Source organism: Ranitomeya variabilis, chromosome 3 (genome assembly GCF_051348905.1).
Source record: "Ranitomeya variabilis isolate aRanVar5 chromosome 3, aRanVar5.hap1, whole genome shotgun sequence".
Lineage (NCBI taxonomy): Eukaryota > Metazoa > Chordata > Amphibia > Anura > Dendrobatidae > Ranitomeya > Ranitomeya variabilis.
The window spans coordinates 373,109,604-373,133,106 of record NC_135234.1 but is presented as its reverse complement, the minus strand read 5'-3'; the positions used below and the strand labels follow the sequence as shown (position 1 = coordinate 373,133,106).

The window sequence follows — 23,503 nt, the reverse complement described above, 5'->3', positions numbered from 1 at the left end:
CAGGAGGTCACTTTGTCCTGCAGTGAGATTGACACTTCTCCTTACGCCAACGTTGAATCTAGCAAATCATCAGAAACCATCGCAGACTCTTCATCCGTGGAGCTTAATTTAAGGGCAAAAAGTACAGTACAATCATCTAAAAACTACTGCAAGGACACAGTGTCTTTAAGGCAAGCAAGTGAAGAACAATGCGTGTCTCCTGAGCCTTTCTTTGCGCAGGGCGACTCTGAATTTGAGCTGGCATCTGAAGGGTTCGATGCACGTGTTCATTTGTCAGTCCTGAGTGACAGCTGCTCTCTGTCTGTAAACACAAGGGACAATAGTCTGGCTCCAGGGGAAGAAGGCGGCGCTTGTGTGCTTCTACAGTCTGCTGGGGACACATCAGGACTATTTGACCATGAACCCACTGTTTTGTCTTCTGCCACCGAGGTAACCTATACAGTATTGTAAGTCTTAAATTACACATTGTCTAGAGGTGTAACACAATTCTACTGAATAGCCATGTATCAGGCATTTCTATACCGCTGTGCACCCATTTTAGTAACATTGTTTTCCATAATAAGTTTGGCCTTTATATTTATTAATGATTTATAATGTACATCCGTAAACCTATCCATATAAAGAAAAGATGAGACCTGATGATTATATAATGTGAGTGATGACTACGCCGCTGATTTGCATACAGTTTGTGCATCCAATGGTTAATTATAGATCACTAGTGCACAGCGCTTTTCATAGCATGCTGTAGGCGGAGAACTCCAGCACATCACGTACAGGAAAATCTGCTGCTGGAGGAATTTCTAGGAGCAGAACGGTGCTGATAATTCTGTAGATGGAGATATTCATTAATAAATGCAATATTCCGCCTGACCTCTTTATCTGTCATACTCCTTGCATTACCCCACACTCGCTGTTATGTGCACGTGGCTGGGACATGAGCCAATGGCTGTTCAAACTTTGGAATTTGCCAAAGCATCTTTTCCGTTAGGAGGGTAGGGCGTAAGTAACTGTAATGTATGGAGGCACTGTACGGGATCTGTCCAGTGCACACACTTTTAGCAGGGGGTAAATCATTGAGTTGCTAAGATACTGTAACACGCTACACATTGTTCCTAAGGTGCATTTACACTGACATTATCCAGAATGAGCTGCTTCAAAAAGTTATTTTCATAATTTTACATTATAAACAGGATGCTGATCACCTGATGAACAAGCATTTGGGTGAAATGATCTTTTGTGCTACAAAAAGATCATTGTTCTCGGCAGCACGTTGTCCTATGTGAACAATAATAAATCACCAAATGTCCAAAAAATCACTTCGGGCACTTCAATCACTATATCAAAACTAGTCCCATAGATATAATCATGGGGCTAAGAAGAGATCCCACAAAATTCGTATAAAATAAAAATATTTTTATTAACAATAAATAGATAAAAAACAGTTGATATATTCCAAAATACCCGTAATAGGGGATGCCATAAATCATATAGACACCAATACTGAGCATAAATGTATAGCAACCACCTGCACTTAATACATAGTAATGGATAACGGGGATCCTATATCGGCGGTGCTAAGATATATCAGCTAAAGTCTATCCTATGAGAACATAAATGGAGATCTGCAACAAGTTTATATACCAAGAACCCTATGGGGATCTGAATCCCAATACCAAAATCAGAGTATCAAAATACCCCAGGCCATAATAGGCACCCAGTACAATAGGCCGGGACAGCCCCAATATACAGGGAAATATTGTGCTCAAAATAGCTATTTTGTAAAGTATATACCTGCTGCAGAGCTTCTCCAGGCGTCCCCCTCACCCCGATGCGCGTTTCGCCGCCAGCTTCTTCCGAGGGCGTGAACTATGTGCACAATGACAACTTATACACACTGACCAATTTATTACTGATTTTTGTGCATTGTTAAGGCTGCTTTCACACACATTTTTTTTGCCGTCAGGCACAATCCGTTGAATGTTGAAAAAAATGGATCTGTCTCAGATTGTGAAAAAACTGATGCGACGGATCTGTTACTATGTCCGTTTTCTCTGGCAGCCGTAAAAACAATTTTCAAAGGATCCGGCGAAAAACGGATGAAACGTGAGGCCATCCGTCGCAATACGTCGCTAATACAAGTCTATGAGAAAAAAAATGGATCCGGCGGCTACTTTTGCCGGATCCTTTTTTTTTTTAAATTTTGCCGGATTGTGCCTGACGGCAAAAAACTGATGTGTGAAAGCAGCCTAAGCATGGTCTGCCTGTCTAGTGCGCACATTGAGTATTTGCAGGCAGAATTTTCTGCAAGGTTTCTGCATCTCTAGGCAGCAAAAACACTGCGGTAAAATCCACTGCATTTTTTAATGCATTTTTGTAATCATTTTTTTCTTGTGCATTCATTGGGGCAAAAATGCACAAAGAATTGACTTGCTGCATATTTAAACGCACAGCAAAAAAAAAAATACTGATCATGTGCACAGCGCTTCAGGATTCTCATTGACTTTGCTGGCATAAGGATCCCCTAGCATTTTTGGGCCAATTCCGCAAGGAAAAAAACGCACCGTGTGCACATAGCCTAAGTTAACTATTAAACGCCCCCGATCAGTAAATACGTGTGGATCAGAGGTTGTTTCGCATCGCCTGCCTGTTCATGTAAATGGACATTTATATAGCCTGTAACCAATGTCACTGAATGGAATAGTTTTGTTACCACTGTCCTGCTCTGCTACATTAAACTAATTTTATCACTTGGAATGGTCACAATAGCGAAACAAATTCTGTACGTCATACAAGTGAAGATAAGAGTCAGATGTCCAGATTCTGTAGTTTTAAAACAGTCCATAATGTTAGTCAGTCCTCTTTACAACTACTTTAGTGATGTTAAAAAGTGTATAGAGAAAGGGCCATAAAACGTGTCAAATTTATTAATTGTGTTCCATTTTTGGCACAAATTGTTAATGTATTTGTACTCCAGCCTTGAAGCAATGTAAGGAAGTATGTCTAACCCAGCTAGCAAGTTATGTCACAGGTATACAACACATGGAATTTTGATATTTTGGCACATTAAAGGGAACACTTCTGGATGATTTTACTAATAGATGTATTGATATGGCTGTATAGGGCCCAGTGCAATAATAAAATTGATACCTGTGTTGTAGTAATTTTATGTGCCATCATTGAGAAATCGAGCTTTGAAAATACATGCAAATTAGCTGAAGGTGCAATGGGGTGTGTTAGTGCACGTGGATATGACTTGCCCACAATGCACTTTCAGTGCATTCATTTGCTTGTGGCTTTAAAGCTTGATTTCTCAGTGGTGACACATTAGATTTAAGGGAACCTGTTGAGTGCCATAGGTGCTCATAACTAGTACTATATTGTTACATGTGCCAAATCCTTTATTTTAGTGGTCTTGTAAGTGACACAGTGATACCCTTTGGGTTAAAAATTGCTTTAATGTGCTGTTACATCATATGCTAATGAGGCAGGACATGAACCCGACTAGTTTAATCTGCAACTTCCTGGCATCAGGCTTTCTATATGGTAATCCATTATTTCCCACGAGACTGGATGACCTCTCAGTGATCCGAGTATGATCTTTGGCAGATGTGACCAAGGCCTACCACATTCTCAACTGAGGGTATCTATCCATTCCCTGTTTAGCAGGAACGCTATGCTCTACCCAAGTTTGACATTTTTCGATATCTCCGGCTAAACCACTTTGTCTTCTTTATCTCTAATTTGTTTTTTTGCCTAATAATCCCTTACATTAGCATCATTTGAACAATGATGTAGGTCCTCTTCTCATTCCCTAGGCCTTATGTCCTTGCTTTTTTCTAACTTGACTCGTGCCACCTATCGTATACATCTAACTTACCAATCCATTATCAAAAATCAATTATCCCACATTTGGACCTCTAGCACAAAAAAGGCATCTACACTACCTAAATGATTCAAACCAATCTGAGGGCCGTAACTAGGCGATGCCAGCCCATATTGCTTAATCTGTCCCTGGATATTCCCTAATGTTTCAGGGGTTGTTTTATTGTAGGCAACATGCTTCACATTTGGTGAACCTGCATGAGGGTCCGAAGTCAGTGTATCAGAACTTACCAGTGTATTTGTTAAGGGATCTTTCAGATAGCCATCTTTTTGGTCAGGGCGCTGTCCGTATGTCCATCTAGACATACACTGATCCAATAATAATCAGTGTGCCTGTGCATTTCTTCACATAAACCTGTGGCCTGTGAGGGAAAAAATAGATTGTGCTGCTCTGATCCAATTTCCAGTCTTGATTAGTGTATGTCAGTATGAGGCACTCGGAGCCAAGTCACCTCTGCAGATTTAGTATGGCCGCCTGACCTTGCTTTATGGAATATAACCTTACTACAGAAGCTCAGGAGGCCCTTGTTATTTTGCTTGCTGTCTGATGATTCTCCCTCACCTTTCCTTCTCTCTTCCTCTGCCCTTGCTCTTATTCATATTCATTTTACTCGTTCATATAGCTCCATCATATTCCACAGCACTTTACAGACCTCATCATCACTGCCCCCATTGGGGCTCACAATCTAAATTCCCTCCTATCAGTACCGTATGTTCTTGGTTCTGTTTCAATGGGCTCTCCATATTGCCAATCGTTTCCTAGGCCATAATATAAAAGGGGAAAAACTTTAGATAAAAGACTATTTTCGTACTACTTTGAATTGACTGTTCACATAGATATTTTGATCACAATTGAATTGTAATTCTTTTGCTCTTTCTGTACTATAACTGTCCATACAAAGTACAATAAAAGACTATTGTCGATTTATCAAAGCGCCTTGGCTAGAGCATTAAGTGTCGCATTGCGACATCACATCTTTTGCTTTCCTGTTGTTGCAACAGAAAGCTGACACTCAGTGGTGTAGGTGAGGTTACCCAGAGCAATTGACCAGGATGCACAAAACACCTAATTCTGTAATGATCTCCTGCTAATAAAACACTGATCTGTATTGAAACAGCAACACATAGTAAGTGACCAGTCACTGGAATCAGGCTGTCAGCCCTTACATCGTGCTGCTGTCAGATTACATAGTAAAAACCTGCTTCCCTTTAAACAGAGCTGCTCTTTTTACCCATAGCAACCTATCAGAGTGTAACTTTCCATTCTTAAGTAATTCTGGGAAAATGAAATAAGTGCTGTGATTGGTTGCTAAATAGTTTTTATAAATGAGACATTAATTTAATTCCCGTCATGGATCTAGCAGTCACGGTGTGAAGTATTACTGCTACGTAATTCTAGATGTAGCCTTGCTGCTTCAGGCTGCATAATTCTTATTGAAAATCTTACTTAACCCCTTCACCCCCGGAGCTTTTTCCGTTTTTTCGTTTAAGTTTTTTGCTCCCCTCCTTCCCAGAACCATAACTTTTTTATTTTTCTGTCAATATGGCCATGTGAGGGCTTATTTTTTGCGGGACGAGATGTACTTTTGAACGATACCATTGGTTTTACCATGCTGTGTAACAGAAAACGGGAAAAAAATTCCAAGTGTGATGAAATTGCAAAAAAAGTGCAAGCTCACACTTGTTTTTTGTTTGGCTTTTTTGCTAGGTTCACCAAATGCTAAAACTAACCTCCCATTATAATTCTCCAGGTCATTACGAGCTCATAGACACCAAACATGTCTAGGTTATTTTTTATCTAAGTGGTGAAAAAAAATTCTAAAGTTTGCTAAAAAAAAAAAAAAAAATTGCGCGATTTTCCGATACCCGTAGCGTCTCCAATTTTCGTGATCTGGGGTCAGGTGAGGGCTTATTTTTTGCGTGCCGAGCTGATGTTTTTAATGATAACATTTTGGTGTAGATACGTTCTTTTGATCGCCCGTTATTGCATTTTAATGCAATGTCGCGGCGACCAAAAAAACGTAATTTTGGCGTTTTGATTTTTTTTTTTCTTGCTACGCCATTTAGCGGTCAGGTTAATCCTTTGTTTTTATTGATAGATCGGGCGATTCTGAACGCGGCGATACCAAATATGTGTATGTTTGATTTTTTTTTTATTATTATTGTTTTATTTTGATTGGGGCAAAAGGGGGGTGATTTGAACTTTTATATATTTTTGTTATATTTTTAAACCCTTTTTTTTTTAAATTTTGGCATGCTTCAATAGCCTCCATAGGAGGCTAGAAGCATGCACAACTCGATCGCCTCTGCTACATAGAGGTGAAGTACAGATCACCTCTATGTAGCAAAAATGCAGGTGTACTTTGAACGCCGACCACAGGGTGGCGCTCAAAGCAATCGGCCATCAACAACCATAGAGGTCTCAAGGAGACCTCTGGTTGTTATGGCAATGCACCGCTGACCCCCGATCATGTGACGGGGGTCAGCGGTGCGAGCACTTCCGGCCGCGCGGCCGGGAGCGCTAGTTAAATGCCGCTGTCAGCGCTTGACTGCGGCATTTAACTAGTTAATGGGCTCGGGCGGATCGCGATTCCGCTCGCGCTCATTGCGCGCACATGTCAGCTGTACAAAACAGCTGACATGTCGCGGCTTTGAAGTGGGCTCACCGCCGGAGCCCACCTCAAAGCAGGGGATCTGCCAGCTGACGTACTATTCCGTCAGATACTGGCAGAAAGGGGTTAATATGCAGCACTGTTCTTAATTGCTGTTACTGCAAATGAGCCACAATGTTTCTTATAATGGGTTTTGCAGGCTGTATCTGTCCATAACGCATTTTATCTTATGTGAAAACACAGCCCTGTAGAATACTAGTCTTTAATAACCGCCATGAAAGCATTCACTGAAGGGTTAAAAGACTAATACTTTCCAGCTCTGCTTTTTTTTTTTATTCTCCAGCTTTATTTCTAATATGCAGATGAGACGTACTACATGTAAAGTAGAAGTGCTGGCGCCTATGACGGTGCTTTCCACCTACATACTAGATATGAATCAGACATAAACCATCTCGCTATGATGCTGGACGTTGCGACCAGCTCGGGTTCAGACCGTCTGCTCTTTCTCAAGAATATAATCCCATTACTTAATAGACTTTTTGCTCTTTGCAGAAAGTCCGTTAAATCTCCTTCAGACAATATGCTGGCAAGGCAATCTAGATGGTAGACTCTCATTTTCCCAAACCAGTATTACCGTAATTTCATGAAATATTTCATAGTGTGATATATATTAATTTAGAAATAAAAAATCGTCTTGACCTTGCTTTTTTATATTGTTGGACAATTGTAATATGTTCTAATAGATACCAATTAGACAAATCTCTCTCTTTTTTTACAAGTGGGCTCCATTCCTGATAAAGACTTGATTCTGAGTTACATGTGCAGGCCATTGATTGTTAATGAAGGCGAATAACTGTATCGCCTATCTACAAGGTGGGAGAAAGATGTACGATGCCTGAGACACCCATCAATCATGGAAACGGGGAGCCCCTTTCCATTATTGACCATGTATGCTTATTACACTATTCACTGTCTGTGGGAATGATGGAGATAGCCAAAAACTGTACTCTGCCATTCCATCAGTCCCAAAGACATTGAATAGAGCTGTACTGCTTAATTCAAAAGATGGCCATGGGCTCCTATTCTCGTGATCTTTCAGAGTCCGTATATTAGAATACCCAGTGATCATACAAATGTCGTGGTAAGGCCATGTGCACACGTTCAGTATTTTTCGTGTTTTTTTCGCTATAAAAACGTGATAAAAACGCTTACATATGCCTCCCATTATTTTCAGTGTATTCCGCATATTTTGTGCATATGCTGCATTTTTTTTCCGTGAAAAAATCGCATCGCGGAAAAAAAAGCAACATGTTCATTAAATTTGAGGAACTGCGGGGATTCCGCACACCTAGGAGTGCATTGATCTGCTTACTTTCCGCACGGGGCTGTGCCCACCATGCGGGAAGTAAGCAGATTATGTGCGGTTGGTACCCAGGGTGGAGGAGAGGAGACTCTCCTCCACGGACTGGGCACCGTATAATTGGTAAAAAAAAAAGAATTAAAATAAAAAAATAGTGATATACTCACCTTCGATGGCCCCCGGAGTGTTCCCGCCTCTCACCGCTGCATGCTGCCGCTTCGGTTTCTATAGATGGTGTGGTGAAGGACCTGCGATGACGTCGCTGTCTTGTGATTGGTCGCGAGACCGGTCATGTGACCGCTCACGTGACCGCGACGTCATCGAAGGTCCTGAACCACACCATCTATAGGAACGGACGCCGCTGAGGATATCGGCTGTCTGCAGAGGTGAGTATAACCATTTTTTTATTTTTTTTATTATTTTTAAACATTCTATCTTTTACTATGGATGCTGCATAAGCAGCATCTATAGTAAAAAGTTAGTCACACTTGTCAAACACTGTTTGACAAGTGTGACCAACCTGTCAGTCCGTTTTCCAAGCGATGCTACAGATCGCTTGGAAAACTTTAGCATTCTGCAAGCTAATTTCGCTTGCAAAATGCTGGAAAAAAACGCAAAAAAAAATTTCCGGTTTTCTTCCTGACGTGTGCACATACCCTAAATGTTTTCTGCAAGCTAGCCCCTTTAATGGGCTCTTACACACCTGATGCCATGTTCTCCAAAATACTGCTGATCATTGAGGGTCTTGGCACTGAGAAGACTCTGGAGGACCTTTCTTCAAAAGGGTATTGTCCAAAGCCCACAAATGCTTTAAGGTGTATGCTTTTGTGGTTCCAAAAAGTATAGTCACTTTTTTTTTTTTTTTTTACACTCAAAAATTAAAAAGTATCCCTAAGGCCACAGTCACATGTTCAATATTTTACATCAGTGTTTGTAATTCAAAATAAGGAGAGGAAGAATCAGAGGAAAAGTATAATAGAAACATGTCACCACTTGTGTATTTATCACCCACTCTTATAAATACTGATGTAAAATACTGACCAAATACTGAATGTGTGACTGTGGCCTTAGTGTATTTCTCAAACACATGAGGATGGAACAGTATAAATCTGTAAAAAAGAAAGGTCTGGAAACAAAAACAACCAGTTTCAGCATGACCTCTTCGTGTCTTTTTAAAGTAACCCTGTAATATTGCTGAATTCCGGTTTCCTGGACTTTCCCGGTATGATGTCAGCTTGGCTGTGACCTGACTCTATATTTCTGTTACTCACTCCACTAGAATGATACCATTCTTCCGTCTGATAAGGACTATAGTTGATGGATACCTATGCTGTGAATTGAGTGCATTAAATGAAGCTATGTTTTTACGGTTTTCTTGTTGTTTTTTCTTATAAGAATTGTATATATTCCTGTGGACATGCCCATGCTTGTCACTGTTTGGTTTCAAGAAATAAAAAGACCCATTTCATGACATGCAGCCTCTGAAATATTGTCAGTAAGATTTGTAAGCCCATTTCCTCCTTTCCCTGGGATGCCGCCCTTCCTTTGTAATTGCTAGGAGTATGGCCCTGTATTCTTGTTTTGGTTCACAGACCCACTTTATATTTGTGCTTTTTCTAATAAAAGTCCAATAACACTGTATGTATTTGGTCGTTATTGCAAACAAACACCATTCTTGTTCAACTAAATTTTGCAGTATTTTTTTTTTTTTAAATTTTTTTTTTCTTAAGGTTTTTCAAAAGGAACAAGTGGACTCTCTACAGTTGAAGCTGCAGCAAGTGAATGGCCTTGGTCAGGGTCTGATTCAAAGTGCGGACAAGAACTGTGATGTGCACGGACTAGAACATGACACGGAGGAACTGAACGCTAAATGGAACACACTAAACAAAAAGGTGAGACATTAGGCCGTATTCACACGTCGCAGATTCTGCACCTCCAAACCCACAGCAATTTACGGTACCATACAAGCAAATGGAGAATTAAAAAAAAACAAGAGGCGCTCCTTGTGTAACACCGTGGGCAAAACAGGTAAAGGTGAATCTGTGGGTTGGTCGCTCACCTGATCAGGTTGTATGTGGCACAACTATGTAAAGGTAGACCTGTAGAAGCGCACTTGCGCGAAACGGGCCGTCGTCTCTTGACACCTGCATTCTCCTGTAAGACCTGCTACTACTACCACGTTTTTATGCCACAATAAAGGATAGAAATAAACAGCGGACGGTGAGTGCCTTCTTTTTCTATTTTATTCTGACAACTATGTAAAGAGTGATGTAAAACTCAATCTTGCCTGCTGCTCCCGCCGCTGTACTCCCACCAAGAGGAGACAGGACATAACAAGTAAAGGAGAAAATCATAGCTTATTGAGACACCTCATAATGGAGTGCAAACATAATTACACTATAGAGTTTAGTAGCCCAAATTCCCAACCACCTACCAAATAGATTCCAGAAATGATACTTACAACACGGATTAACCTTTGTCAGTGGCGGCACCCGGTGTCCACCACACTCCTTTCTCCTATACAAGCAAATGAGGTATTTAAAAATCCCATTCACACATTGCAAGAAAAAATTCTGCAGAAAAAATGCGTATTTCAAATCTGAAGTATGTTCATTCTTGGGCGCCTTTTTTTTTCGGATTTCACTCTATGCCATGTGTTCTGGTGGAATCCACAGCCAAATCTGCAGGTGTGGGCACATGCAGAGGTCAGTGATTTTCTGGTACAAAAAAATCGGTCTGAGTTTCTTCAGTGTTTAAGTGCTGTCCGATTTTTTATTTATTTTCTTTTTTTTTTTCTTTTCATGGACCCACTTTCATTGCTGACTGGGATCAATATTGGACACGTAGTCATGATTTTGCATGGATCATTCGGTTCGCAAAAAAATCTTGGGCTTGTGAAAAGCCCCATAGACGATCATAAGTACTAGCGGGATCCATAGAAAACAAGGACAGCACTCATACTTGAAAAACTGACGTGTGAATGAGTCCTAACGTGGATTATGTCTGTGGAATTGGGACCGAATCCGCAGCTTACATTTCTGCCATGTGTAAACATGGTGTTAAAGGGATGCTAATCTACAGGAGGTCGACTTAACATGGGAGCAGCTTACGGGTTTTCGGATTTCTGACAGCATGTCTTAGAAGCGACACCTTCTATTGCACAGAGATGTGGTGGGAGGATTTAGATTTAATTTCCAGTGAGAGAGACTGCGTGTGGGTGGTAGAGATGAGACCATCTGACTTGTGCAGCTTGGAACGGTTTCTCGGAGCCTGCTGTTCAATCACATTCTTGTTTGAGCGATGCCAGAGCCTTCCTCCCCCCAGCGCCTTGTCACCTAAGATTGCTATCTTGCCGTGAATGATGAGCGATTGTTTTCTGCGCAGGTTGCAGAGCGGGTGACGCAGCTACAAGAGGCTCTGCTGCACTGTGGGAAGTTCCAGGATGCCCTGGAACCGCTGCTCAGCTGGCTTACCGACACCGAGGACCTGATTGCAAACCAAAAGCCGCCCTCTGCCGAATACAAAGTGGTGAAGGCCCAGATCCAGGAGCAAAAGGTACAAGACCGAATAAGTCAACTCCTAGTTGAAGCATGTGAAATAAAGGAAATACAAATAGCTCACTAAGCAAACATTTCAGTGTCTGTATGATGGGCGCAAAACCCAGATCATCCTCTGTTCAGGTGAAAAGGACGTTGATCATCCTTGGTTTCTATGGTGATTTATAGAAAGAGTCTATCACATTCATTATTCTGCCCTGTCTGAGGTCTGACACATGTGTTAATGTTCTGTAGTGTTTGAGAATTTATGGACCCTATTTATTTGCTTTTTTTTTTTGTTACTTTTTTTCTTGTTATATGTATTGAGGTTTCTTTGTGCTAAATTCTTCAAAGTTGCGCAAGTTCATGAATTTTGCGCTGAATCAAAAAATGCTCCTTATTATCTCGTTTGTGATTTTTTTTTTTTTTTTTTAGTGCAAAAAGTCACATTTTCTGCAGAAGCACATAAAATCACTAGAATACATTTGCGCTAAAATTTTTCGACTTTTTGAAGCCTTGATTGAATCTGTCAAACATCTGGAAACCTACCAATAATGATGAATATAAAGAAAATAAAACAAGCGAACACATATAAAATAGAGGTTGCAAAACGGGCAAATTAAAAGAATAAGGCACAAATAAAAAATATCAAGAACTAGGCAAAAAGTGCACATGCAACAGTGAGTCGGCCAAAAATCTTTAAGTGACATACCGCTAAAATTATTGTGCCTGTCACTACCTTCCCGACCTGTGACGCCACGTAGGCGTCATGAAAGTCTGTGCCAATCCGACCTGTGACGCCTATGTGGCGTCATGGAGGGATCGCGTCCCTGCAGATCGGGTGAAAGGGTTAACTCCAATTTCACCCGATCTGCAGGGACAGGGGGAGTGGTACTTTAGCCCGAGGGGGTGGCTTTGCCCCCACGTGGCTACGATCGCTCTGATTGGCTGTTAAAAATGCAACAGCCAATTACCGTATATACTCGAGTATAAGCCGACCCGAGTATAAGCCGACCCCCCTAATTTTGCCACAAAAAACTGGGAAAACTTATTGACTCGAGTATAAGCCTAGGGTGGAAAATGCAACAGCTACCGGTGAATTTCAAAAATAAAAATAGATGCTCCATACTGTTCATTATGGCCCCATAGCTGTGCCATATAGTGCTCTGCACCATTATTGCCCCATAGCTGTGCCATATAGTGCTCTGCACCATTATTGCCCCATAGCTGTGCCATACAGTGCTCTGCACCATTACTGCCCCATAGCTGTGCCATATAGTGCTCTGCACCATTATTGCCCCATAGCTGTGCCATACAGTGCTCTGCACCATTACTGCCCCATAGCTGTGCCATATAGTGCTCTGCACCATTATTGCCCCATAGCTGTGCCATACAGTGCTCTGCACCATTACTGCCCCATAGCTGTGCCATATAGTGCTCTGCACCATTATTGCCCCATAGCTGTGCCATACAGTGCTAGGCACCATTACTGCCCCATAGCTGTGCCATATAGTGCTCTGCACCATTACTGCCCCATAGCTGTGCCATATAGTGCTCTGCACCATTATTGCCCCATAGCTGTGCCATACAGTGCTCTGCACCATTACTGCCCCATAGCTGTGCCATATAGTGCTCTGCACCATTATTGCCCCATAGCTGTGCCATACAGTGCTCTGCACCATTACTGCCCCATAGCTGTGCCATATAGTGCTCTGCACCATTACTGCCCCATAGCTGTGCCATACAGTGCTCTGCACCATTACTGCCCCATAGCTGTGCCATATAGTGCTCTGCACCATTACTGCCCCATAGCTGTGCCATATAGTGCTCTGCACCATTACTGCCCCATAGCTGTGCCATACAGTGCTCTGCACCATTACTGCCCCATAGCTGTGCCATATAGTGCTCTGCACCATTACTGCCCCATAGCTGTGCCATACAGTGCTCTGCACCATTACTGCCCCATAGCTGTGCCATACAGTGCTCTGCACCATTACTGCCCCATAGCTGTGCCATATAGTGCTCTGCACCATTACTGCCCCATAGCTGTGCCATATAGTGCTCTGCACCATTATTGCCCCATAGCTGTGCCATACAGTGCTCTGCACCATTACTGCCCCATAGCTGTGCCATATAGTGCTCTGCACCATTATTGCCCCATAGCTGTGCCATACAGTGCTCTGCACCATTACTGCCCCATAGCTGTGCCATATAGTGCTCTGCACCATTACTGCCCCATAGCTGTGCCATACAGTGCTCTGCACCATTACTGCCCCATAGCTGTGCCATATAGTGCTCTGCACCATTACTGCCCCATAGCTGTGCCATACAGTGCTCTGCACCATTACTGCCCCATAGCTGTGCCATATAGTGCTCTGCACCATTACTGCCCCATAGCTGTGCCATACAGTGCTCTGCACCATTGCCCCATAGCTCTGCCATATAATGCTCTGCACCGTCCATTATTGCCCCATAGCTGTGCTGCTGCTGCTGCTGCAATAAAAATAATAAAACACATACTCACCTGTCTTGCTTGCAGCTTCTCGGCGCCATCTTCCCGGCGTCTCCCTGCACTGACTGATCAGGCAGAGGGCGGCGCGCACACTATATGCGTCATCGCGCCCTCTGCCTGCAGTCAGTGAGGAGAGAGAGACGCCGGGAAGATGGAGACAGCGCCCGGCGTGTGGAACCAGGACAGGTGAATATGACATACTTACCTGCTCCCGGCGTCCCGCTCCTTCCCCCTGCCTGTGTTCGGTGCCGCAGCCTCTTCCTCTGTCAGCGGTCACCGGCACCGCTTCATTAGAGAAATGAATAGGCGGCTCCGCCCCTATGGGAGGTGGAGCAGCCTATTCATTTCTCTAATGAGCGGTCCCACGTGACCGCTCAGGGGAAGAGGCTGCTGCACCCGGAGACCGTGGGACGGGCAGGGGGAGCGTCAGGATCGCCGGGACTAGGTAAGTATGCCTCAGCGCCCTCTCCCCCTCACCCGCCGACCCTGCCACAGACCGTGACTCGAGTATAAGCCGAGGGGGCACTTTCAGCCAAAAAATTTGGGCTGAAAATCTCGGCTTATACTCGAGTATATACGGTAGATCAATTTGTAATATTTCACCAAAGAAATTTGGTGAAATATTACAATCCAGCCATGGCCGATGCTGCAATATCATCAGCCATGGCTGGAGACCACGATCTGACCCCCCACCGACTGACAGCGGATCTGCCGCCACTGTCAGTCTTTCCTCCCCTCCGTTCTGTGCTCCGCTGCCCTCCGCTGCTTTCCTCTCCCCTCCGGTGGAAACACCCCCATCCGTCCCCCCCTACCCCCGCTGTCCGATTCCACCCCCTGTACCGCTGGAGTCCCGGGAGTTCCATCCGGCATCTTTGGTGGGTGCCGCCATCTTCCAAAAAGGCAGATTTGTTACAGGTACACTTTGATCACTGTGATAGGTTATATCACAGTGATCAAAATAAAAAAAAAATAGTAAATAAAGCCCCCCCTTATCACCCCCATAGGTAGGGAAAATAATGAAATAAATAAAATATATTTATTTTTATTTTTCCACTAGGGTTAGGGTTAGAACTAGGGTTAGGGTTGCAATTAGGGTTAGAATTAGGCTATGTGCTCACGGTGCGGATTTGTCTGCGGATCCGCAGCAGATTGGCGGCTGTGGATTTGTGGCAGTTTTCCATCACGTTTACAGTACCATGTAAACCTATGGAAAACCAAATCCTCTGTGCCCATGGTGCGGAAAATACCGTGCGGAAACGCTGCGTTGTATTTTCCGCAACATGTCAATTCTGTGTTCGAATTACGCAATGTTTTACACCTGTTCCTCAATAGGAATCCGCAGGTGAAATCCACAGTAAATCCGCAAGTAAAACGCAGGGCGTTTTACCTGCGGATTTTTCAAAAACGGTGCGGAAAATCCGCACACGAATCCGCAACGTGGGCACATAGCCTTAGGGTTAGGGCTGGAACTAGAGTTAGGGTTGGAACTAGAGTTAGGGTTGGAATTAGGGTTAAGATTAGGGTTAAAGGTGTGTTGAGGTTAGGGTTAGGCTTGTGGTTAGGGTTAGGGTTGGTTGTGTGTTGGGGTTAGAGTTGGGATTAGGGTTAGGGTTGGGATTAGGGTTAGGGGTGTGTTGGGTTAGGGTTGTGATTACGGTTATGGTTAGAGTTGGGATTAGAGTTAGGGGTGTGTTGGGATTAGTGTTGGAGTTAAAATTGAGGGGTTTCCACTGTTTAGGCACATCAGGGGGTCTTCAGTCACAACATGGCGCCACCATTTATTCCAGCCAATCTTGCATTCAAAAAGTCAAATGGTGCTCCCTCTCTTCCGAGCCCCAACATGTGCCCAAACAGTGGTTTACCCAAACATATGGGGCATTTGGAAAAATAAAAAAACAAGGGCTAAAAAATTATTTTTGTGGGGAAAAAAAGATTTTTTATTTTCACGGCTCTGCGTTCTAAAATTCTGCGAAGCACTTGGGGGTTAAAAATGCTAATCACAAATCTAAATAAGGTTCTTGGGGGGGTCTAGTTTCCAAAATGGGGTCACTTGTGGTGAGTTTCTACTGTTTAGGTACATCATGGGCTCTGCAAACGCAACGTGACGCCCGCAGACCATTCCATCAAAGTCTGCATTTCAAAACGTCACTACTTCCTTTCCGAGCACCAACGTGTACCCAAACAGTGGTTTACCCCCACATATGGGGTATCAGCGTACTCAGAAAAAACTGGACAACAACTATTGGGGTTCAGATTCTCGTGTTACCCTTTTGAAAATAAAAAATTGCGGACTAAAAAATTATTTTTGAGGAAAAAAAAATATTTTCACGGCTCTGCGTTATAAACTTTTGTGAAGCACTTGGGGGTTCAAAGTGCTCACCACACATCTAGATAAGTTCCTTGGGGGGTCTAGTTTCCAAAATGGGGTCACTTATGGGGGGTTTCTACTGTTTAGGCACATCAGGGGTTCTGCAAACGTAACATGACACCCGCAGTCCATTCCATCAAAGTCTGCATTTCAAAAAGTCACTACTTCCCTTCCGAGCTCTGCCATGCGCCCAAATAGTGGTTTACCCCCACATATGGAGTATGAGCGTACTCAGGACAAACTGGACAACAACTTTTGGGGTCCAATTTCTCCTGTTACCCTTGTGAAAATAAAAAAATGTGGGCTAAAAAATAAATTTTGAAGAAAGAAAAATTATTTTTTATTTTCATACCTCTGCGTTATAAACTTCTGTGAAGCCCTTGGGGGTTCAAAGTGCTCAGCACACATCTAGATAAGTTCCTTGGGGGGGTCTAGTTTCCAAAATGGGTCCACTTGTGGTGGAGCTCAAATGTTTAGGCACACAGGGGCTCTCCAAATACGACATGGTGTCCGCTAACAACTGGAGCTAATTTTTCATTCAAAAAGTCAAATGGCGCGCCTTCCCTTCCGAGCCTTGCCGTGCGCCCAAACAGTGGTTTATCCCCACATATGAGGTATCTGTGTACTCAGGAGTGCTCACAATGCATCTAGATAAGTTCCTTGGGGGTCTAGTTTCCAAAATGGGGGTCACTTGTGGGGGTGCTCCAATCTTTAGGCACATAGGGACTCTCCAAACGCGACATGGTGTCTGCTAAAGATTAAAGCCAATTTTTCATTCAAAAAGTAAAATGGCGCTCCTTCCCTTCCGAGCCCTGTCGTGCGCCCAAACAGTGATTTTCTCCCCCCCCACATATGGGGTATCGGAGTACTCAGGACAAATTGTACAACAACCTTTCGGGTCCAGTTTATCCTTTTACCCTTGGGGAAATAAAAAAAATTGTAGCTAAAAGTTCATTTTTGTGACTAAAAAGTTAAATGTTAATTTTTTCCTTCCATGTTGCTTCTGATGCTGTGAATCACCTGAAGGGTTAATAAACTTCTTGAATGTGGTTTTGAGCACCTTGAGGGGTGCAGTTTTTAGAATGGTGTCACTTTTGGATATTTTCAGCCATATAGACCCCTCAAAGTAACTTCAAATGTGAAGTGGTCCCTAAAAAAATGGTTTTGTAAATTTTGTTGTAAAAATGAGAAATCGCTGGTCAAATTTTAACCCTTATAACTTCCTAGCAAAAAAAATTTTGTTTCCAAAATTGTGCTGATGTAAAGTAGACAGGTGGGAAATGTTATTTATTAACTATTTTGTGTCACATAACTCTCTGGTTTAACAGAATAAGAATTCAAAATTTGATAATTGCAAAATTTTCGCCAAATTTCCGGGTTTTTTTTTTCAAAAATAAATGCAAAAATTATCGACCTAAATTTATCACTAACATGAAGCTCAATATGTCACAAAAAAACAATCTCAGAATCGCTGGGATCCGTTGAAGTGTTCTTGAGTTATTACCTCATAAAGGGACACTGGTCAGAATTGCAAAAAATGGCCAGGTCATTAAGGTCAAAATAGGCTTGGTCATGAAGGGCTTAAAGGGGTATTCCCATCTCCAAGATCCTATCCAAATATTTAGTAGTTATAATAATATAAGCATATACCTACAATTAGAAATGTAGTATAGTTTTTCTGATTCACTATCTTTCCTCATATGCAGGCTTTGCAGGACTTTGGGTATCCATGGTTACGGCTAGAGATGAGCAAATTTGATTGGGTCCCCGCTTATTTGGCTTACCAAATAAGCTACAGCAGGAACCAGGATACCTGAATCACTCCTGCTGTTCGGCTCTGCAGCTGCATGTGTCGCGGCTGTTTCGCTGTCACAACACCTGCATGGGGAGCCTGTGTGCTGTGACAGTGAAACGGCTGTGACACATGCAGCTGCGGAGCCGATCAGGAGCGCTCCAGGTATCCGGGTTCCGTCTGCAGCTTATTCGGTAAGCACTATAGCTTGCTGAATAAGGAGGGACCCAATCAAATCTCTAGTTACAACCACTAGTAACTAGCTGTCACTATATCAGTGGTCGTAACCATGGATACCTAAGGTCCTGCAATGCCTGCACATGAGGAGAGTGACCTAGCAACTCAGAAAAACTATACTACATTTCTAATTAGAGGTATTTGGTAATCTAATTGTTATTACACCTACTACGTATTGGGATAAGATCTTGGAGATGGGAATACTCCTATAACTTGTCTTCACTGGAAAACCTCTTTATCACCTATACACCAGACTGGTTATAACTTACTGATTATCTCTGTGGGGTATTTTTATTCTGATACAAAATGGAGCAGGTGGTAATATGCCCAACCGTCACTCCATGCGTATTCTATAGGGCTGCTGGAAAAAGCAGAACACAGTGCTCAAAAGTCCCAAAAGGAATGCATGGAGTGGCGATTATGTATATACTCTGCCTTTCCATTTGAACAGGGATAAAAGTAGCTCGTTTTGCCAGTCGGTACAGATCCCAGTAGTTGGATTCCCACCATCAACAAGTTTTCACCTATGCCGCAGGTAGATGATCCTTTTTCCTTTGGACAACCCCTTGAATCCTGCCATCAGACAGGGAAGCATAATATGAGTAACGGGTTCCCTTGAATTATTAATCATCTCAACCTTTCATGACCGAGATCAGAACTGTCTAGGTCCCGGCCACCATATATATATATATATATATATATATATATATATATATATATATATATATATATATATATATATATATATATATATATATATATATATATATATACTGCTTGTACTTTATAAGACCAGGGTTATGACAGCCAAGCACATGTGAGTTACTCTAATAGCGGGCTGCAGCTCTGCTTGGCTGTTTTTATAGCCCTGCCTCTGTAGGCCAGGACCAAAAAGTCATTATTTCCACCTTGCTTATGAAAGCCTGAAATGGGAATAACCCTTTAAATTGACTTCACTTAAACCTTATGGATACTGGTTTGGTTTCATTACATCTGTTTTAATGAGACCTCCATTAGGACAAGACATGTGTTGAATAGATAAATTTTTTTAAACCTGAGTATTTACATTCTAAGATGGGAGTACATGGCTAATTTAGCTTTTTCTATTGGCAATCTGCTTGTATCAGATGTGAACTTACCCCATTTATTGCCACTTGTAGCTCCTACAGCGTCTCCTGGATGATCGTAGATCAACTGTGGACATGATTGAAGCTGAAGGAACCAGGATTGCTGAGGGTGCCGATCCTGCAGATAAAGAGAAAATAAACCGTCAATTGGAGACTCTCAAGGAGAGGTGGTCATCTCTGCTGCAGAAGGCACAGTCAAGGTGCATTTTACTACCTTCACTCGCGGCTTATTGCTGGACACTTATAAAAAGTTCTAAGATTGGAAATACTTTCTTAGTGACAAATTGTAGTTGTGGAAAGCCCCTTTAAAGTTTTACATTGAGTATATACTAGCAAAGGGGAGGAAATGAATCCAAAGATAACCTTATGTCTTTTTAATAAAATTGCTTTATTAGTGGTGAACGGCAAACGGGCAATGATGACAACACAGACGCCCAATAAAAATATAAAAACAACTAGTGCAAACAGAACACCGGGAGATACATCTGCGGACCCATATCAGAAAATTCTTATCAAAAACTATCAGTGTATTGGGTCACAGATTATAAGGCCAAAATAGGGGGATTCAAACTAAAGGGATCTCATGTAGAGGATCGCTCTATCCCATTCATAGTAATGTAATACTGCATATAGCCTAACATACTGCAGCAGAAAGAAGTGATGATTACAATGTTCGGCAAGTGCAAAGTCCCATGGAAAATAGTACCATATTCCATGTACAGCTTAGTGCAGTTTAGTGCAGCAAAAGAGAGCGATAACAAAAATTAATACATCACCCGAAATTAAGGTATTCAGCAGATGTATAGTCCCGGTGTCCGCCCCATCTGCTGAATACCTTAATTTCGGGTGATGTATTACTTTTTGTTATCGCTCTCTTTTGCTGCACTAAACTGCACTAAGCTGTACATGGAATATGGTACTATTTTCCATGGGACTTTGCACTTGCCGAACATTGTAATCATCACTTCTTTCTGCTGCAGTATGTTAGGCTATATGCAGTATTACATTACTATGAATGGGATAGAGCGATCCTCTACATGAGATCCCTTTAGTTTGAATCCCCCTATTTTGGCCTTATAATCTGTGACCCAATACACTGATAGTTTTTGATAAGAATTTTCTGATATGGGTCCGCAGATGTATCTCCCGGTGTTCTGTTTGCACTAGTTGTTTTTATATTTTTATTGGGCGTCTGTGTTGTCATCATTGCCCGTTTGCCGTTCACCACTAATAAAGCAATTTTATTAAAAAGACATAAGGTTATCTTTGGATTCATTTCCTCCCCTTTGCTTGTATGTTGTTGAGATAACTGTCTTGATCCGAACATTAGGGCGAAAATATTTCCATCTGTTAGGTATTGGTATTTGATATATATAAATTCGGTCTTATCTGTCCAGATGGTATACTATATACACTTTTTGCCTTTGGTTACCCCTATCCTTTTTCTATTGAGTATATACTGTATATCGGTATTTTCAATGAATCACTTGATGTAATGATATGCACACTGGCAGACACACACAGAAAAGGGCCCCTATGCAAGAACAATATATGAGCATTTTGCAGCTTAAAAGCTCCTAAAAATGCAAAATTGCACCTGCTTTGGAGGTAGAAATGGCCCACCTTGCCTCTTGGGCTTCTGTGGTTGCACCAGTGATATGTCCGCCCATGGATATGCAGCTTAGACTGGACAGTAGTACAATAAGTAGTACATCCATTGACCTTCACTTAAGCTGGCTATGCACATAACATAACTGTCGGACAAACATTCATTCAGCAGTCCGTTCTCTTTGCATTCCACTGAGTGCTCATGTTCTTTCAATTGGGTGAGAGGAGAAAGCCACTGCCATACAGCCTTGGCAGCATCTTTCCTGAAAAGAAAAGGATTGGACGTTGAAATTCCAACTACAAGATCCTTCCATTCCTAACATCATTGGTTGGGGAGGCGTCAGGAGACCCTCCTCCCATACCATACACATAGCGGATCCCAGTGACTTTCATCTAATGTGTAAGCCTTAGGGTATGTGCACACGTTGCGGATTTGCTGCGGATCCGCAGCGTTTTTTGAGGTGCAGAAACGCTGTAGATCCGCAATTGATTTACAGTACAATGTAAATCAATGAAAAAAAAAAAAAATGCTGTGCGCACTTTGCGGAAGATCCGCTGTGGAAACGCTGCGGTTTAAAAGAAATAGCATGTCAATTCTTTTTTGTGAATCTGCAGCGTTTTTGTACCCACTCCATTATAGAAAACCGCAGGGGTAAAAACCGCAGCAAATCTGCAAGAAAACCGCAGCAAAAACGCACAAGAAAACCCTGCGGAACTGCACAAAAAACCGCAGGTGCGTTTTCTGCCAGGAGAGGTAAAATCCGCACCAGAAATTCCTAAGCCTAATCCGCAACGTGTGCACATAACCTTATAGAGGCCCTGAGCTGATCCTCCCACTGTGGATGTTTATTTAGACTTTTACAGCAGTTTTACCAGAAAAGGTTGGGGGGGATTTGAGTCACATCTAAATTAAAGTCTCTTGACTTTTATATTTTTTATATTGATTTTCTATGTTTAGCAGGGGGAAAACACCCAGCACCCTCAGTCGGTGGCAGCCAGATGTGCTCAGTTGGAGAGCTGCACAGCTCTTTCAATAGTATAGTGGCCCCGGCCAGGTATCTGAATAGTGGCTGGATGTGCAGTACCCAACTGTATATAAGTGATGCAGCTTTGCCGTGCAGCTCCGCTAACGGATGACATCTGTCCAGCACCAGTAACAGCTGATCGGCGGGGGTACTATGTACATAAGCCCTCTGTTTCTTAATATTACCTTTACGTGCTATCGTTTATACAGGCAGAAACAACTTGATGACATCCTAGTTCTAGCCAAGCAGTTTCATGAAACAACTGAACCCATATTTGACTGGCTTTCTGCCACAGAAAAGAAGTTGGCAAATTCTGAGCCAATCGGTACCCAGACAGGAAAAATTCAGCAACAGATCCTGCGTCACAAGGTATCCCAGGGATGAAAAGTGCGAATCGTGGGAACCGGGCACTCCGTACTCTTCTATATATATTTAATTCTAAAGAAACCCTCTCTTTGTGTAACTGCATACACGTTATAAGTTTTGTTTTATTAATTTGATATAATTTATTATTCATTTTATATCATGACTTTTTATTTTCTCTCATTTGTTTTATATTTTGTTCTATTATTTGTGCCCTTGCATTAATTTTGTCCATGTTTTTGTTATTTCTATGCATGTTTATTCCTTTCTTTTTTGTGTGTTCCTTCTGGACATTATCCAGACTCTAGAGGACGATGTTGCAGTCCATGAGACTGATGTATGTGAAGCCAGCAGGCTAGTGCACAGTCTTTCTGCCCTGTGCTGTGCCCCTGAACGCCATAGGCTGGCACAGAAACTAGACTTCTTGCATGCTCGGTACAAAGAGGTTCAGGATCTCTGCAGCAGAAAAAATGCCTTGCTGGGGCAAGCTCTGAGCAATGCCAGGCTGTTTGGGGAGGACGAAGTGGAAGTCCTGAACTGGCTGGCAGAAGTAGAGGACAAATTAATCTCTGTCTCTGTTAAGGACTACAAGCTGGAGGTCCTACAGAATCAACACAAAAACCAAATGGTACATTTATTTCATATTCATTGATTTTTTTTTTTTTATCATTCGTATTTAATTTATTTCTCATGCATGTATATATTTTTTGGGTTGGTTCATTTTTAAAGAATTATATTAAGTGTAAAGACCGTGAATCACCTCCTCGTCTAGTTGTCTCTGGCTGGGCTGGAGCAGTCCCGTCTGACCTGAGGTCTCTAGCAACATTGTGGTTACGTCATTGTTTTAAGCTACTTTGCTTTTGACAAATTGTTAAATCATCTATAAAAAAAAATCCTTTGGCGCCAGGGAAGACTTCTTCATTATAAGAATTAGTCATATTTCTATAGCCTGATGCCTGCATCATCTACCAAACAGTAATTAGCAGGAGCCATTAGCCAAGGTGAAAGGACTGGTTGTATTAGTAACCAGGGGCTGATTGGGGTTGCCTACAAATGTGTTAGGGTCTGTATATACGAGCCG

At 42.3% G+C, this 23,503-nt stretch overlaps 1 protein-coding gene across 17 annotated transcripts in view; it reads left to right on the top strand.

The window, feature by feature from the left end:
- Positions 1-23,503, top strand: part of MACF1 (microtubule actin crosslinking factor 1) — a 377,759-nt gene that overhangs the window by 294,822 nt on the left and 59,434 nt on the right. For 12 of the 17 annotated variants that reach the window (XM_077295955.1, XM_077295967.1, XM_077295962.1 and 9 more), the window contains 5 exons: positions 9,585-9,746; positions 11,239-11,409; positions 19,460-19,626; positions 22,269-22,428; positions 22,724-23,050. In XM_077295955.1, the coding sequence (XP_077152070.1) occupies positions 9,585-9,746; positions 11,239-11,409; positions 19,460-19,626; positions 22,269-22,428; positions 22,724-23,050 (987 nt within the window). The remainder of the gene's footprint in view (positions 1-9,584; positions 9,747-11,238; positions 11,410-19,459; positions 19,627-22,268; positions 22,429-22,723; positions 23,051-23,503) is intronic. The other 5 variants (XM_077295969.1, XM_077295963.1, XM_077295965.1 and 2 more) reach the window with 1 other exon arrangement.